General features: G+C 46.5%; 2 protein-coding genes across 20 annotated transcripts in view; one reads left to right on the top strand and one right to left on the bottom strand.

Annotated features, from left to right (window-relative positions):
- Mta3 (metastasis associated 1 family, member 3) overlaps positions 1-17,774 on the top strand; it is a 119,337-nt gene that overhangs the window by 87,552 nt on the left and 14,011 nt on the right. For 17 of the 19 annotated variants that reach the window (XM_087551883.1, XM_087551878.1, XM_087551882.1 and 14 more), the window contains 3 exon segments: positions 595-817; positions 7,858-7,944; positions 11,305-11,451. In XM_087551883.1, coding sequence (XP_087408009.1) covers positions 595-817; positions 7,858-7,944; positions 11,305-11,451 — 457 coding nt within the window. 19 annotated transcript variants of the gene reach the window in all.
- LOC148005058 (uncharacterized) lies at positions 12,794-15,206 on the bottom strand. The gene is made up of 2 exons (XM_087555173.1): positions 15,194-15,206; positions 12,794-13,492 (listed from the first exon to the last, which is right to left on the bottom strand). Exons 1-2 carry the CDS (start codon positions 15,204-15,206, stop codon positions 12,888-12,890), a joined length of 618 nt encoding a protein of 205 aa, XP_087411299.1. The 3' UTR covers positions 12,794-12,887.

The following is a 17,774-nucleotide window of genomic DNA, read 5'->3' as shown; positions in this document are numbered from 1 at the left end:
CAACTTACAACTGAACGAAGCTGGGTTTATTGTTAAATATAGGCTGTATGCTCATGGTGGGTGTGAACGCAGAAGCTAGGAGAAGTGGGATTTTTCAGGTATTCAAAATATTGGTCTTTTGAGATTATTCAGGGGGGAAAAAAAAGAATAATGTGTGTGGGAAGTGTTTTCCTGAGAGGAGAGCTCACAGTCTTGTTTTAAAAACAATTTGTAACCTTTAGATACTGTTGAGAACATCAGTTACACAAAATAACAAATGCAAATGGAACCTTTTCTTTCCTTGGTTGTTGTGGAGGGCCAAGAAGGGCCCAGTCTTGAGTGAACGGTAGTTGATGAGCCTGGCGAATCCGCAGAGGTGGAGGACGCCCCTCAGGATTCCCACAGGGCCGCTCCCAGCTTCTCAATGATGGTGGTGGCCCCTCTGATCTGGGACTGAGTTCCACGCCTGCCCTGCGCACTCCCTGCATCCTTACCATTCGGGCACACTGCGTTTCCCCGAGAGGCAGGTTCCTGAGTTTCAGATGCTTCCAAGTGGCCGTGTGCGTGCTTTGGCAAGTTCTCTTCTGAACATTCCGTTGTTTTCCGCAATTGCAGGACCCGCGCGTGAGAAGCCACCTGTCCCGGCAGGCCTTGCAGGGCATGCCGGTCCGGAACACCGGGAGCCCCAAGTCGGCCGTGAAGACCCGCCAAGCTTTCTTCCTCCATACTACGTATTTCACAAAAATTGCTCGTCAGGTCTGCAAAAACACCCTGCGGCTGCGGCAGGCAGCGAGACGGCCGTTTGTTGCTATTAACTATGCTGCCATTAGGGCAGAATGTAAGACGCTTTTCAATTCTTAACCTTACACGTTCCGCTCCTCGCCATCCTCTCTCTCTCCCTCGCTCTCTCTTTTTGTTTGTTTGTTTGCAATAAACATAAGTTCTTGTGTACAGCCTTTGTTTTTTTTTTAAACATTGTTCTTGTCTGCTGCCATTTATACCACGCCACCCCGAGAAACAACATGGAAACCCCTGTAAATTTTCAGAGTAGCGCTAATCAGAAGGTGGGGGAGGCGACCCTACCCAGTGGGCTTTTGCGACACAGTTGCCCAAAGGGACCTTAACTGAAGCACGGCTGCCTATTTGGTAGTGTGGCAGTGGATGATAAAAGGATGATAAAAAAGCCCCTAAGGAGACAGCACAATCCAGTCGTAAGGATTCATTTGGGTTTTAATAAAGTTTGCTAATTTATACCAGTTAGGAATCGTAGGTCTTGACAAAGCTTTTGTCTTCCCAGGAGCCTTTGCAGCCATCATACAGTCTGTAGGAGACACAGTGCTTCCTAACCAATCCTGTGTTTGTTAGTGTAGAAATGTTGAAGTCCCTGTAAGGACCCTCTGTAAGAGCACCCCCGAGCATCCACGTTTAGTTTTCACCAGGCCCCACCTGTTGTGGTTGAGCGCTCTCTGTCCCGTTTGATTTCCATTTCATAGTCATCCGTTATCAGTCTGGCATCTCTGTGGCTCACTCTCGTTTCCAGCTAAGCTAGTCTGCTCATGTTTCGTTTTCTGTTGCTGTTGTTAGAACTAAGGTTATCTGCTCCAGTGAGCCATACACTGTCTCCTTAAAGGATTTAAAAAACAAAAACAAAAACAGGGCAGTTGGCCTTATGGCCTTTTTAGATTAGAAACTCTTAAAGATATTTGGGTGCTTTCTCTTTCCTTTTTTTCATTTCTTTCTTTGTTTTTTGTTTGTTGGTTTTTTGGGGGATTTTTGTTTATTTTTTGCTTTTGTTTTTTGTTCGTTTTGTTGTTTTGTTGTTTTGTTTTGGCTGGGTTTGGTTTTGTTTTGTTTTGTTTTGTTTTGTTTTTTTGAGACAGGGTTTCTCTGTGTAGCCCTGGCTGTCCTGGAAGCTCACGCTGTAGATCAGGCTGACCTCAAATACACGAGATCCTCCTGCCTCTACCTCCTGAGTGCTGGGATTAAAGGTGTGCACCACTGCCCCACTCAGGTGCTTTTTCTGTGAAAGAAACTGATTATGGAGCACAGTAATGCTGGGGAGGTCAGGGTAGGAGAATGAGTAGTTCAAAGTCATCCTCGGCTACACAGGGAACTCAAGACCACCAGCTTCGGTGACATGAGACTGTGTTTCAAAAAAACAAAAACAAAAGCATATCATTATGAGATGTTCTCTCATTCGAAGAGGATGTCTGTAAACGAAATGACGACTGAAAAAGAATTCCTTATTTATAAAAATAATTTTCAGTAGAAAATTGAAAGTTGAAAGATTTTTAAGCTTCAAGGCAGGAACCCTATAAGAACAGAGAAAATCCGTGACCATTCGGTCTCCCGCATGGAGGGAGTCGACTGCTTCACATCGCAATAGTCGAGAATTCAGGCTTATCTGTGGTTCTGTCCTGGCATTTCTGAGGTCAGGGACTTGCTATTCTTTTTACCCATTTTAAGGAACTAGGAAATAAATATATCCACCCAAACTGTTTAGATGACTTAAAACTTATAACAATGACATTGTTATATAATTTTTTAGGAGGAATAATTGAAATATTTCAGACAGAAAATTAGTGATTGGCCGGGGCCCAGTATCATCCTTGTTTCCAACAAGCCGAAGAGAAGTCATCGGCAGAGGAACCAGCCTCTATGTGGGCCACTTTGCCTTTGGCTCTCAGTCGACCAGTGTTTTTGTATGTCATCTTTGAGCAGCCTCAGCGAAGTGTGTTTGTGCCATTTCATTCTAGCCTTGTCACTTAAGAGTCCATGCTGCCAAAATTAAATTCAGGGTTAAGTTATCTATATTCTATCTTTTCAAATGCATGGAAAACGGTGAGGGGGGAGCACCCGTTTGTTGCAATGAAATTAAAAAATAAAAACCTTACTATTTCCTTCTTTATCTCCATTGAAGTACAGAGAATCAGACAGGACAGTTTTTACCCTACAACTTAAAATGTCAGGGTTGGTCGCTATGTACTTACTGAGCTCCTTTTCTAGCATCTAGCTGATTTTTACTTTATCTTTTCTCTTATCTGTACATTCTTATTCAGTAGATGCTTTTATCTCAGCTCTGTAGTAACCTAATGTTTATAGGCAACCAAGTCTCTGATCCATTGGAAGTGAATAGCCCCGAGCGCTTGTGTGTGTGTGTGTGTGTGTGTGTGTGTGTGTGTGTGTGCATGCACGCTTGAGAATGCAAATGTTGACTACTCCATCTCTGTAAGACATAACCGTTACTGATACAGTGCTGATGTACTTTCAGATAAGATGGGAGCTTGTAATTCTCAAGCCTTGAGGAATAGAGTCGAGGTGGATACATTTAGAATAACAAGTAGCATTAGGAAAGGAACTAGTTCCCTTGGGCACAGCTCCAGAACCACTATTGTAGGGACTCCCGGGTCTTCTGATGCCTGCCAGAAGTGGGAAGCCACCAAGCTTGCAGCCCCAGAAAAGCATGACCAGCACCTAAGAACTTGACTCAGTAGGTACGAAGGAACCAATTCCATAGCCTTTTGTGTTCCTTAAGGAGCATGTACTAAGGCTTGCAATATTGTTAATTGTGATTTTGTAAGAATTAATAATTGTAGTAAGGGAAGTGGGAGACTAGGAAAAACGGGATGAGATCTTTTTTCCCCATTGTTCATCTTGTACAGGAATGGCATAGGCAGAAGGATTGCCACTCCTTTGAGGCTAGCCTGGGCTACATAGTGAGTCTATGTACCAGACCCTATCTCAGAACAGAACCACAAGTATATAGAATTCATGTGTGATATCTATGTAAACTTTTTAAACCTGAGCACAGATACTTGACATTCGGAACCCTCACACTGAAGTTAACTTAAGGGACACATCTGCAGCACTTCAGAGACAGCTAATCCTCCCCCTCTTGCCATGAGCAGGTGGGAATTCCCCTGCCGCCTTGCCATCTTGCAGAAATGATTAAGTAGCAAGGAAGCCATAGACCAGCTATAATCCCATGGTGAACGTGAAGGTACTTTGTGTCTCTTCAAGAGATTCTGAAGATGTGAATTCAACTTTGGGAGCGTCCAAGACCCCTTGGGGAAGTTTTGGATTGTTTTTTGTTTTGTTTGTTTTGTTTTTTAGATTTGCAACAAAAGTTATTCTTAGCAATCCCACGCACTTTCCTGGAGTTGTCAGCTTGAAAGTAGCAGGAGGGAAACCATATACTGTGGCTTCTCTTGCCTGTTTTTATAATGTTTGCTCTGTGCGTGTGTGTGTGTGTGTGTGTGTGTGTGTGTGTGTCTGTTTGCCTTTAATAGAAATTTGTTCTTCAATGGTTACTTAAATTTTAAATTTTTTATGTATATGAGTATTTTGCCTGCATGTATGTATGTGTACCATATATATGTATGGCACATGGAAGTCAAAGCCCATTGGTCCTAGAGTTACAGGTGGTTTTGAGCAACAGTATGGCTGCTGGGAACCTAACCAGGATCTTCTGCAAGAGCCACAAGGGCTTGTAACTTCTGCACCCTTAAACTGATAACATGTAAACTGGTTACTTCTATGTCCCTTAAATCGTTCTTTTCTTTTAAGTTGTGCAAGTGGTTTCAAGTCACGTAGCCTTTTTCCTTCCTGATAAATGTTCTTCAGAGGCAACTGCTGTCATGGTACATTTGAATTTTATAGCCATATTAAGATTAAAATTCGGAGACCCAAATTAGGAGTCTCCTAAAAATCCAGTTTATATTCTCAACTACTGTCTTGAGGGAAGGAATGCCCACCTCTGAGGAGTCTTGGCAGATGTCCCCCATCTTTGACATCCTGTGCAGCTGATGGATGAGACAGAGCTGCTAGCTTCTTGTTCTCCTTTCTAGTGACGTAGAAACCACTGCAAAGATCCAAAGGCACTTAGACTTCTGGCCACTTATTTTTGCTCCTTTCTGTTTTCTGTTAGAAGGCTTCCTGATCTCTGGAAGCCTCATCTTAGCAAGGTTACTGCCGGATCTGTGGGGCCAACTCTTTGACATTGTGCTGTATTTCTAAATCAATCAATGTGTGTATGTGGGGGGACGGTCTCTATGTAGACCAGGCTGACCTCAAACTCGAAAAGATCTGCCTCCAGAGGGCTAGGATCCAAGGCATGCACCACTACCCTGGGCTAAACATTTCTATCAAAAACTGCTTTATAGCACCTGAGTTCTCTGTTTTGTTTCTACTGATGATTTTGTTTGACAGAGAGATCTGGAAAGAGCATGTCAGTATTTTTTTTTTTTTTGAGAGAGAGAGAGAGAGAGAGAGAGAGAGAGAGAGAGAGAGAGAGTGAGTGAGTTTACTCGTGTGGAGAGCAAGGTGCAGAAGCACAGGCCACAGCGTGCTTGTGAAGGTCACAGGACAGCTGTTGGCCTTTGCCTGCCTCGTTGGAGGCAGCATTTCATAAGCCAGCCTCGAGGGCCTGTGAGCTTCTGGAGGTTCTGCCTTTATCTCCCATCTTCCCCAGGAACAGAGACACACTTAGATTGCAGAATCCAGATTTCAGTTGTCGGACTTGTGCCCCAAGTACCTTTACCTACTGAGCCATCTTCCTGGCCCTCATTTGTGCATTTTAATTAATCATGTGTATTTTGAAGCTTTTGTATTTAATAATCTCCCTCCACCTCCGGTATTTCCAGTACATCTGAGAAAAGATCAGAGGCAGGCATGAATGTGTCAATATTCGATGCATGCCCTGCTATAGGAAGCTCAAGAAATGAGCTTATGCCCAGTCAGTGACGTGAATGAGATCTTGCCAGTTTGGGTTCCCTCTGGCTTCTGTGCGTAGTCCTCAGTTGCTTCCTTTGTCCACACACTTGTAGTGGCCTCCTCTGTGTTAAGCTGGAGATGGTGAGTAATCTGGGGACCAAGGACAGACAGCTTGGTGTAGCCTGGCCTATATAGACCAGGATGCAGCAATATTGATCGCACAGCGAGGTTTGCAAATGTTCCTGTGAGCCAAATGTGGTGTCCTACTGAACGGCTCCCACGTTTCTTATGTTAAAGCCAGGCTAGACCACCTTAGCACTTTTCAACCTAGTTTCTTTCTAATTGACTGATTACTCTCTGTACTAATTACTGTCTTTAAAATAGACTTACTAGTGAAATGCAGATCCCGCTAGAGAGCATTGAGGGGACTTGTAAACCTTCCCTGGGAATATGACACAATCGGCAAGAGCAGTCTGAGAAACTAGAGGCAGTTTGCCGCAGTTCCAAGCGGAAACCCAGTTTGCATGGTGGCGATGACCGTCTTTGGGTTTGGTGGCTCTTGTCAAGGTGACGATAACATCCGGCATCAGTCCGTCAGTTGTAGCCACATTCACAAGTTTCCCTGGTGTTCTTGCAGACTAAAGGGCAAAGTGTATCTTGTTGCTAGGACTATGGAGAGTGGCTTTGTCCAAAATACTGAGGAATTCACTCGGGCTGCTTGTATTAATGAAGAAGAAAACAAAAACAAACGAATGCTTTCGCTTGTCTCCTTTCCCAAACATGACCAAGATTTTAGGCAAAGTAGACATAGGAAGAGGAATTTTGGTGTTAGCGCTCGGTGGTTCCACCGGTGTTTCACAGGGTAATGCGCTTGCTAGAGATGTGCTTGCTTCTGCCTCTGTCTTCGTGGTTCTTCAGTAACAGGTGGAAGCCTCACGACCCCTTGCAGAGGCACTCATCTGAGTGGAGGGGAAGTTGTCAGTGGTAGCATCATGGGTAAACAGTGCTCGGGGCACAGAGTTACTGGGGCTTCTAAGCTTCCTGCAGCAAGTGCCCCGTCTATTTTAATGTTTTTAAATGCTATTTCCTCCATCTGTTTGATAGGGTTTTTTTTTTTTTTAATTTCCCTGGTGAAAAGGGACTAGTGGCCACAACAAGCACAATCTTGAAGTTATTTTAGGTTCCAAAGTGGATATGTTTTGACGATAAATGCAAAGGACACCTATGGGTGTCAAAGGCAACTTCTGTCTGTGTGCCTAGGACAGGTCTCAGCTTGAAAGAGGAAAAGACCCTTACTAGGCTCAAAACCCTGAGGCGCCATTTGTCATACATTTGGAGATGGGGCAAAGCATAAACATTATAGACCTATATCAGCTAAGGCAATTGATGAGCCTGTGACAATGTCTACTTTAACAATTCTTTTTTTTTTTTGGTCCCTCGATCTGTGTTGACCTCAGCTCTATGGTATGGTAGTGTTACACTGACCCTGTCTCGATGACAGCTCCTTTAAAGGACAGTGCTTATGTTGTACACTTTTATTTCCTCTTCTGAAAGAAGACTCCTTGGTCAGGGCCCAGCTTCACATTGTGGCTGTTGGGTGTACACGTACCTTTAAAACCTCAGCCCAAGGATCAATGTGTGAAGGAGGGAACCGAGGGCAGTGACAGAACCAAATGGCTTTGCCCGGCCACCATCTGAGGGAAGCCAAGGCTTCTGAGTGAGGCCCACTCCAGCTAGGCCAGGAGGCGGCTGAATGTGTTGCCTTGCCAACCATTGGCTTGAGTTGTCTCAAGCCACATTAACTTTACATTAGGATCTGCCCCACTTTGAGTGTAGTCTGAGTATTTTTCTGTCATAATGTAGGAATGTCACAACCAAAAGGGAAGCCCATTCCCATCACTTTTCAGGGGAGCACATGGAGTGTGTGAGACCTACACTCCGTCAGCTTTAATGTGAGCATTGGTGTGAGGCCCCCATTCAGTACAGGGATCTGAAACTCAAAACAGTTTTCTCTCTCCAGAGGAAGTAGCGGGAACGGGGTGGGTGCTCTGCATTTCCCCCCTCACCCTGCAACCTCCCCCAACCTGCACCCTTTATTTCTGTGTTGTGTGTTGAAGGTAGAAGAAACCGCCTCACTGGTGTCTCCATGTTTCTTTCTCTCCTCAGATGCAGACAGACATGCTGAACTTTCTGGAAGCCCACTGAAAAGCAAGAGCACCAGGAAACCTTTGTCATGTATCATTGGGTATTTAGGTGGGTATCATCTAACCCAGGAAGAACGCAGGAGACAACGTTTATGTGCTGTAGACATCCTTTACAAATTAAGACCTGGACTTTGATATTCAAGTCCTTCAAATGGGTGAAGTCCAGTACCTTTATATTTAAAGTTTTATTTTGTCTTGGAAATTCTCGTCAATACACAAAGTTAAACATATTTGTTTACGTCTAAAAGCTTGTTGAATTAAATGTGGATTAATTATAATAAATATAGGCTAAGAAAAAGAAAAAGTCACCTATGGTGGCTCCTGCCTATAATCCCAGCACTTGGGAAACTGGGGCAGGAGGATTGCTGTGAGCTCCAGAGCAACTTGGCTACCTAGCATGACCCTGCCTGAAAACAAGAAGGAAACCAAGCAAATCAATGGGCGAGTTGGGAGAGGGATTTTAAAATTATTCAATAATACAGAGTGAATATCCTAAATTTTAATTTTTATTCAAATCCTTATACTATCTCTAATTTGCCTTTCCCTTTAAATAGAGGACTGCTTTAAAACAGAATTAAACAGACTTTTCATCTTTAGGGGGAAAAATATATTTTTTCAACATTAGGAAAAAAAGTCAGTCATAGTGACTGATGCCTATAAACCAGCTCTCAACAAAGACAGGGAGATCCGTAGGCCTAAGGCCATCCAGGCTACCCAGCAAGACCTGCCTCAAAAGCAGTGAAGGGTCTTGGTGTATACCTGCATCTTAACATTCTGGAAGTGGAGGCAGAAGGATCAGGAGTTCAAGGTCAACCTAGCTACGTAGTTGAGGGCCTATTTAGGCTTCACTAGATCTTGCCTCAAAGAAAAGAAAACCCCAAAGCAAACTTATCCCTTTCAAAATCAAAAGAGCAAACAACCAGAAAAAAAAAAAAAAAAAACAGCACCCCCACACACACACAAAGGTGAAGTGTATAGCTTGGTGGTACAGCACGTGTCTAGAACGCACAGTGCCCTGGGTTGGAGTCCCAGGTGCCTCAGAAACATGAGTATTTCAGTTTTGATGCGCTGGCTGTGTGGAAAGGAAGCATTTCTATTGTTTCCTGACATCTATGATGCCATGTAACTCAGAAGTCTCCAAAGATGACAGGTCCACTTACAGGATAAACTATGACAGCTAAGAGTAGTGTTAAGAATCACTAAGCAGTAACACTCTCCTACAGTTTTAAGATAAACGCATAGAACGTAATGAGCTCCCTGTCTGAGGCAAGGAGACCGTGCGTTTGGCGATGCCAATATTTCTTTTCATTTCTCAGTAAAGGAGAAACACTCCGAGTTACACTGCAGCTCATCTCGCTGCCAGGAATACTTATTTGTTTGAAGTGTTCAGACTTCGGGCATCTGATCTTTGAACAGTCAAAGTGTAGCCTTGAACTTGATGTGTTATCTGTCTCAGAAGCCCATAGCGTCAACTTTGATGTTACTTTGATACCTTACTTCCTGTTCTAGTTCTCAAAGGCTAAAGAGCTTGAAGTCTCAGCCACATAGTGAGTTTCAGGTCAGCCTGGCCTACGCAGGACCCTGCCGAAAATAAAGTAAAAATAAAATAAACAAAACCATGGGATACATGTCTTGTCCCAACACTTGGGAAGATCAGGGGTTCAAGGTCAGCTTCAGTTACTTGAGATCCTGTCTCAAAACAGTTAAAGAACAGAAACCACACTAGCTCTCGTGTCTTCCCACATGTCACATGGTTATGGGCGTGTCCTGGGTAATAAGGCCTTAATGACTGTCTGTAGTCTTTTCCTGGACCAACTCCTGGAGGCCTCTTCCCACCTGACAAGAAAAATTAACAATGCATGGTTGCCACCTTCTGTGCAATTCTCCTGTGGGCAAACTTACCCCGGTCCCTACCAGTTAAGTACCAGCTCTTCTGTCCTTAGATGGGGTGAGCTGAGCCCCGTCTCCACATGTGTGTGCTAGTCTAGACACTGTAGAATATAATTTGGGGGCCACCAAATAATAAGACCTTTTAGTCAAGCAGAGAAAGTGTGCAGTAAGGGCAATCAAATAAAACTTCAGGCATGATAAATTTCAGGTTTTAATGTGCACTGGGCACTTGGGAGAAGGACTTGTGTGTGTGGCAAGGTGTGTGGAATTCACCTCAGGCCTCATGCGTGCCAGGCAAGTGCCGGACCACTGCCGTGCACCGCAACCCCGGGAGGGGTTATCTCTCTTGCGTGCTAGGTCTACCTTCTCGGCAACAGTAGCAGTTGGTCTCAGCCTTGAAAGTTGTGTAGGTTTGGAAGGGATGGAAAACACAGAGCAGTGTTTTCATACTGCCCAAGGTTGAGAGAACCAGGGAGATGAAGGTTTAGCACACCTAAGGACTTAAAGGGTTAAAGGAGGTTCACTGTCTGTCTCACTCGGGTCAGGGTCTGGACGGTATAATGAGAAGTGAGACTAGCAAACCGTCAGGGCCATGCTGGAAGATGTTAGTTTGAATGGTGCTGGCACTTTAAGAATTACAAGATTTTGATCAGACCAAGTTGAATAGTTGTAACAGCCGGAGTGGCTTTTCCTAAATTTCAGTAAATCTCGCTATTTTGGCCCTTACATTGGGCAGTTGAACAGACAAGTTGGTTTGAATGTAGTTGAATGCTAGGTGACGACTCTGAGGAACACTGGTGGGGCTCTGGAGCAACCGGAGGTCTTTAAATCCACTTCCTGCAGGAATACTGCAGTTTCCTCGTAAGAACAGGTGGTGTCCGGTTATGTGGTGCTCAGCAAAGACCTTTAGCCATGAACCACATGCACATCAGTTGTGTGACATTGCCTTGGTCAAAGTGTACCATCTGCATTTCGGCTACAGTGTTTGAACTCTGGGCTCAAACTTCATCATTATGGAAGTGTTCTGGGCTTAGAGTATCCAGTGCTGGTCCCAGACCTGCTGGCTGTTGCACTGCCAGGGGAAGAATCTTGTTTTTCCCAGTGCTTGTACACCAGATGTGCTGTGTGCTCTCCTGGTGGACAGGGCATAGGCTCAGGCTTTCCTGAGGCCGCCTCTGCAGATCATCTTTAGATTTCTAATGCGCTGAAGAAGCCAGACGCTTTATTCCCTTAGCAAATCTCAGGTTGCAAGTGACCTTCTGAAGTGGCTTTCTGAGTGTTTGTCTTCCCAACCTGAGGCTCAGAGCTCCAGCCAGCAGGGGAGGAGCCAGTTTCCGTGATAAGCAGAGCCATGGTAACAACACTTGAAGCTACCTCATTATGCAAGCCCACGGCTGGCTCCTAAGGGGCCGGACTCTCAGGTCGTTAGGAAAGAAGACATGTGCCTATTAGCTGTGTTAGAGTCCACACAGATTTCCGATACCGTGCTCTGAGTTGATATACCTTTCTCCCCTATCAGAGATCCATCCTGCAAAGAAACCTAATGTAATTCGATCTCCGCCGAGCCTGCAAACTCCAACTACCAAGAGGATGCTCACCACTCCAAACCACACGTCCCTGAGCATTCTGGGAAAAAGAAACTACAGCCATCACAACGGTCTAGATGGTATGTAAACCTGGGGATCCTTCTCCGACTGGCCAGGGCCACTCTGCCCTTGCCTGCTCACAGGTATCCTCAGCTGCTGTGGCGGCTCAGGCCCGTAACCCCGATACTGTGGAAGCGGAGGCAGGAGGACTGGGAGTTTAAGGCCGATTCCGGCTACCAAATGAATTTGAACCTAACCTGGGCTACCTGAGCTCATGTTCCAAAAAAGCCGGAAGGCTGGTGAGAACGTGAGCCGGTAAGGGAGCGAAGGGAAAAGGCTGCGGTGGGCCAGTGAGGCCCTGCTCAGTACAATCTCTCCACTTCCGCATCCGGCGAGAGCTTAGCGTGGAGGGGATCTGTATTTAGCTGATGCTCATGCTGTTCATCTGCCCCTGACTTCTCTCATCATCTCAATGTTTTTAATTGCCCGAGAGGGCTACATATCACGAAAGGAATTGCCTGGGTGATACCCTAAATACAGAAATAATTGGTTTGAAATGGAAAACCTGAGAAATATCACCTCTTACCCAGAGTGCATCTCTTAGGGTTGGCCATGTAATGACTCTTCGGGCGGAATTGAGTTATCTTACCCTTTGGACCCTAAACGCCACAGTAATAAATCACCCGGGCGGTATACATTGCTCATTTCGGACGTCCTGGTGTTTGAAGCTGTTATTACTGTTTAAGTGTTGGTATTTATTTATGAATAAAACTCTCCAGGCTTTCCCTGCCTTAGGAACTCCACATTTTTTAGTGACAGTAAATTATGTATAACAAGGCCCTAGAGCACAGATATGGAATAGACCTCCTAATAACACTTTCCATGGCTGACTTGCTTTTCTGTGGCGTTTGATGGCTGTAACCATGCCAAGATGAGTAAAATACTGAGGGTGAAGAGTTTAGTTTGTATCTGTAAGATATCACGTGCTACAATGTGGCTTACAGGAGTTTGGCTGCATAGCAGGTTTACACGAACCCTGTCAGAACAGTAAGAACATTGGCTCCTTGTCCCTCACGTGCCTGACAAGGAGGCAGTAGACGACCAAGCAAAGAGCGGGTCAGACGTAGAAATGGGACTTCGGTCCAGCTTTTTCTCACCCGAAGCGTGGGCCTTTGGGTTCAGACTTAAATAGAATATTGACTCTCCTCTTTTCATCTAATCATGCCCTTTGCTTGTCCCGAGTCCTGCTGTGAAAACATAAAGTAGGTTGAGATTCCTCCTCCTGCTCCTCCTCCTCTTCTTCCTGCTCTTCTTCCTCCTGCCCCTCCTGCCCCTGCTCCTGCTCCTCCTCCTGCCCCTTCTCCTGCTCCTCCTCCTGCCCCTTCTCCTGCTCCTCCTCCTGCTCCTGCCCCTGTTCCTGCTCCTCCTCCTGCTCCTCCTCCTGCCCCTGCTCCTGCTCTTCCTCCTGCTCCTCCTCCTGCTCCTCCTCCTCCTCTCCCTCCTCCTGCCCCTGTTCCTACTCCTCCTCCTGCTCCTCCTCCTCCTCTCCCTCCTCCTGCTTCTCCTCCTGCTCCTCCTCCTCCTCTCCCTCCTCCTGCTCCTGCTCCTGCTCCTCCTCCTCCTGCCCCTGCTCCTCCTCCTCCTGCTCCTCCTCCTGCTCCTCCTCCTCCTGCTCCTCCTCCTGCTCCTCCTCCTCCTGCTCCTCCTCCTCCTGCTCCTCCTCCTCCTGCTCCTCCTCCTGCTCCTCCTCCTGCTCCTCCTCCTGCCCCTTCTCCTGCTCCTCCTCCTGCCCCTTCTCCTGCTCCTCCTCCTGCCCCTTCTCCTGCTCCTCCTCCTCCTCCTGCCCCTTCTCCTGCTCCTCCTCCTGCCCCTGCTCCTGCCCCTTCTCCTGCTCCTCCTCCTGCCCCTTCTCCTGCTCCTCCTCCTCTTCCTGCCCCTTCTCCTGCTCCCCTTCCTCCTGCTGCTCCTTCTCCTCCTCATTTCTGAGATGGGCCCGTCTTAAACTCACTCTGTAGTTAGAGACTAATCCTGAGTTTCTGTTCTTCTGCCCCTCCCTCCCAGGTGCTGAGATTACAGCTGTGTGCCATCGTCCCCATTTTATGTGGGGTTGGGGGATCAAACCTAGGGTGCTATGTCTGCTAACCACACGTGTTTGCTATCTCCCTCGCTGCTATGTCAGAAATACCTAACAAGACGCAACTTAAGGGGTTGGTGAGATGGCCCAGTCAGTACAGTGCCGATCAAACGTGAATGAGAACTTCAGTTGGATCCCAGCACCCACCTAAAAGCCAGGTGTCATGTGTCTGTGGCTTAGGTAGAGGAGTGGTGTGTGTGTGTGTGTGTGTGTGTGTGTGTGTGTTCAGGTGGGTCCCTAAACCTCAGTAACCAGTCAGTTTAGCTGAATCAGTTGAGCATCAGGTTCCAAGAGAGAACACATCTTGAACTAAACCAGGATGGAGAGCGAAGGGAGGGCTTCCACACACACCTGCACATATATGTATATACACTCACATATTTATACCCCACCCCACCCCCACAAAACTCTTAAAGGAAGGAACTTAAGAGAGGATTTATTTTGCTAACAGATCTAGGGAATATAGTCTGGCACAGTGAGGAAGGCACAGGCACAGGGCCGAGTGGCAGTTGGTCACATCGAATCTGTGGTCAAGAAATGGAGTAAACAGGAAATGGGGCCAGGTTATAAAACCTGAAGGCCCGCCCCCAGGGGTCTGCTTCCTCTGCCCTCTGAAGCTTCTGCAGCCTCCCAGAAAGGGCCACTATGTGGGGACCAAGTGTTGAAGTGTGTAACTTGTAAGGGACATTTCCCATTCAAAGCACAGCGCTGGCAAGCACCCTACCAGGGAGCAATACCCCCAGCCCCCCACAGGTCTTCACAGTAACCCAAGCTAGAATAGCCTCTTTGAAAAGTCTCCTTCACACCTACTCCCTATAACAGCCCTGGAGACCTGGACGGCCACTAAAGTTGTCTTTTCAGAAACCTGGTGCTGACTGTCATGGGCCCCATCTCCTTGGGGTTTTACCTGTGGTATTCCCTCCAGAACAGCTTGTCCCATTTCTCTCTGAATGAATGTGGGCTGTTAGAAGGTCACTGCCTGGGCTGGGGATTTAGCTCAGTGGTAGAGCGCTTACCTAGGAAGCTCAAGGCCCTGGGTTCGGTCCCCAGCTCCGAAAAAAAAGAACCAAAAAAAAAAAAAAAAAAGAAGGTCACTGCCTCTGCACTCTGAAGAGGACGGCACACAGATACAACACACATGAGTTCCTGATGCTGGGGGGTGGGGGTGGGGATGGCACCTGCTTTATTTCCCAAAAACACCCAGTTAGTGAAAACTCCTCTTTCTTCAAAACTCTTTGATCTGCTGTCACAGCTCAGAAAGGAGGCTGGTGACAAGGTGCCTTGCAGTGTGCTGGCTCCACCTAACCTGTGCCTTATTCAGTCCTCACAAGAAGACCTTGGACTGGGGTGGGTTTGTTAGGGACACAACTGTATCTCTGTGCCCGGAGCCTGACACTTAGGTGCACAGTATAAATTATACAAAGGAAAGTGTTGAAGAGAATGGACCTTACGGAGTGGCTTGTAATTCCCCAGATTATGAGATATGGCTACACAGGTGGACTCCGAGTCAAGAACAGTGAGTTTCAGGATCAGTTTCTAGTAACCGCTACAGCAAGCAGTGTGCGGGGCTGCACACCAGAGCCTAGCACTCAGGAGGAAATGGTGGGAGGAGTCCTACGTTTTAGACCTGCCCAGTTTATATACCCAGACTCTAGCTGAATACAGAGAGGGCCGACGAGACTGCTCACGAGTTAAAATCATATTCTCCTTGCAGAAGACGCAGCACACGTGCCTGGTGGTTCACAACAGCCTTTAACTCCAGCTTCCTCTTCCTCCCGCACTGAGTTCATGTGCACATAGCCCCTCACACATGATTAAAAATAAGATAAAAACTTTTAAATGTGTTCCTTTTTATTTTTGGTTGTGAGCCCAGCTGAGCCATCTCTCCAGACCTAAAATGTTTTTTTCTTTAAAGCAACGTGAGTACTATTTAGAAATAGAAACTATGGGCTGGAGAGATGGCTCAGAGGTTAAGAGCACCCGACTGCTCTTCCAGAGGTCACGAGTTCAATTCCCAGCAACCACATGGTGGCTCACAACCATCTGTAAAGAGTTCTGATGCCCTCTTCTGGTGTATCTGAAGACAGCTACAGTGTACTTATATATAATAAATAAATAAATCTTAAAAAAAAAAAAAAGAAATAGAAACTATATAAACTGTTAAACAGCCAAGTTATTATAAGACATCAATAGGACAACAGCCGGATGGCACAACTGACCAACTAACATGGTTGGGATGCAGGAAACAGACGTGAACATCCTTGGGTGCAAAGGGCACGAGAAACTGAAGTATCTCAATTTAGAAGCTTCAGAGGCTATACTGGGCGGCGGCCCAGCATTCGGGAGGCAGAGGCAGGCAGATCTCTGAGTTTGAGCCAGACTGGTCTACAGAGCGAATTCCAGGACAGCCAGGGCTACACAGAGGGGTTAGGACTGGACCCGGCTGCTTGCACTGCCAGGGTGTGGCTGACCGGAACAGGAAGTATCCTTGTGGTGCTCTAGCGTCCCCTTCTGGGAAAAGACAGATCTGGAGGCAAAAAAAAATTTATAGACTTAGTCTCAAGTGTCAGAAAGCCATCATCAGATGGATATATTTGGTGTCTAGAGGCCAGACTGCTGCAGAAACAAACTCCTAGTAGGCCCTTCCCTCAGAACAATGATCCTGTTTCTTACTCATTCAGGGCACAGGTCCTGACTAACCTCAGTGCTGGATAAGATCTGGTAAGTGTAGTAAGTTTTCAGGGTATAGTTTGTACTATTAAATACCAGATTCATGGGGAAAAGCATTACCCTGTGCGATACAATAGTGAAACCAATTAGCACAGCTACTTAATTACCATAGCCAACAGATGAGCACACTGTAAAGGCTGTTGATAGGTGAAACTAATCTGGCTGCAAAGGACCTGCTTCTACCCCATGTTCCCGCCTCCCAGCTTCCTGTCTCTTCACTGTCCCTCACCTCCCAGCCTTGCCCTTCAGGCTTTCTCTCATCTTTTAGGCAGGAAAACGTTGTTTAGCTTAGGATTCCATGAGGTTCCAAGTTTATGTCCCTTGGTTCTGTATTCCTGGGCCCATTGTGAAGTTGGAACATCATAGCAGCAGACGCGTAAGCCAGCATTGTTGACTTCAGTGGTAGCCAGCAGGCATCCGTGCACTTCCGGTTCCCGACGGTGGGAACTCAAGATATTTGCAAGAAGAAGGAATTTCTTCAAGCATTAAAAACAGTGATTTTTTCTTTCTTTTGAGACAAGATGTCACATGCCCCAGGCTTCCTTCAAACTCCAGATGTAGCAAAGGTGTCTACAGTACTGGGGTCCAACCTAAGGCACTGTGCACTAACACGTTTACACTTTTTGTGTCTGTAATACTCTTCCTTCTGGGGGAGAGGTCTATAGCTGAGCTATATTCTAAACCACCTTGCACCCCACCCCAAATAAACAGCCAGTATGGTGCTGCTTTCCTGAAAGTTTCTGTTACCTGGCCCTGGTGTAGACTCGAGGCAGAGAGCTAGCCTGTGAGGTGGGTTAAGCCAATCCTAAGGCATGGACCACATACAGACAGTACCCACCCAGTGGAGCTCACTGCTGGTAAAGATGGACTCAGATATCAGAAGCCTCCATAAGGGGCAGGGAAGGTAGGGTCGATCTGAAAGTCATACACCTGCAGGTGCCTTGTCAGTGTGGTATGTCCTAGTGTCCGGTGCCGTCCTGCGCTGTCCCATTTGTTGACATGTGTTGAAGTGCTTTCATGTCTTTTGCATCACTGAGAACCCGCCACAGGGGTTCTACTCAGCTAAAGTGGGGAATAAGCCCTTTAAGGGACGCTCTCTGTATCTCTGAGAGCCCGAGTGGACAGGAGTGGGGACAGATGCATCTGTGCTGCGCATGAACAGTGGAGACAGGTGGCTGAGTGTTTGCAGGAGCTGCAGTGAATCTCCGACTTCTCCCTCTGCTGCTCCCGTGAGGCCCTCGGTGACTCACTTGGCCTCTTTGCGCTAGTTTTCTCCTCCCTCAGTCTGTAAAGTGGATCACATCCGCCTTATGAGCCGTTCTCACGATGACATACTTTATACTTTGTACCTTCCCATCATCACATCATTTGATGTAAGCATTAAGACCACCGGGGCCGAGATTCGATGCAATCAGCAACAGGTTTATTAATGCCAAGATTTGATGCAATCAGCAACAGGTTTATTAATTCCGGCGCGTCGAGGTTCCTACAGACACATGCTACTTTTAAGCACAAGAACCACAGGAATGAGGATGGGTA

The sequence above is a fragment of the Rattus norvegicus genome, chromosome 6, assembly GCF_021556685.1.
Source record: "Rattus norvegicus strain SHRSP/BbbUtx chromosome 6, alternate assembly SHRSP_T2T, whole genome shotgun sequence".
Classification (NCBI taxonomy): domain Eukaryota; kingdom Metazoa; phylum Chordata; class Mammalia; order Rodentia; family Muridae; genus Rattus; species Rattus norvegicus.
The sequence above is the reverse complement of the archived record's forward strand: the minus strand, read 5'-3'. Positions and strand labels throughout refer to the sequence as shown.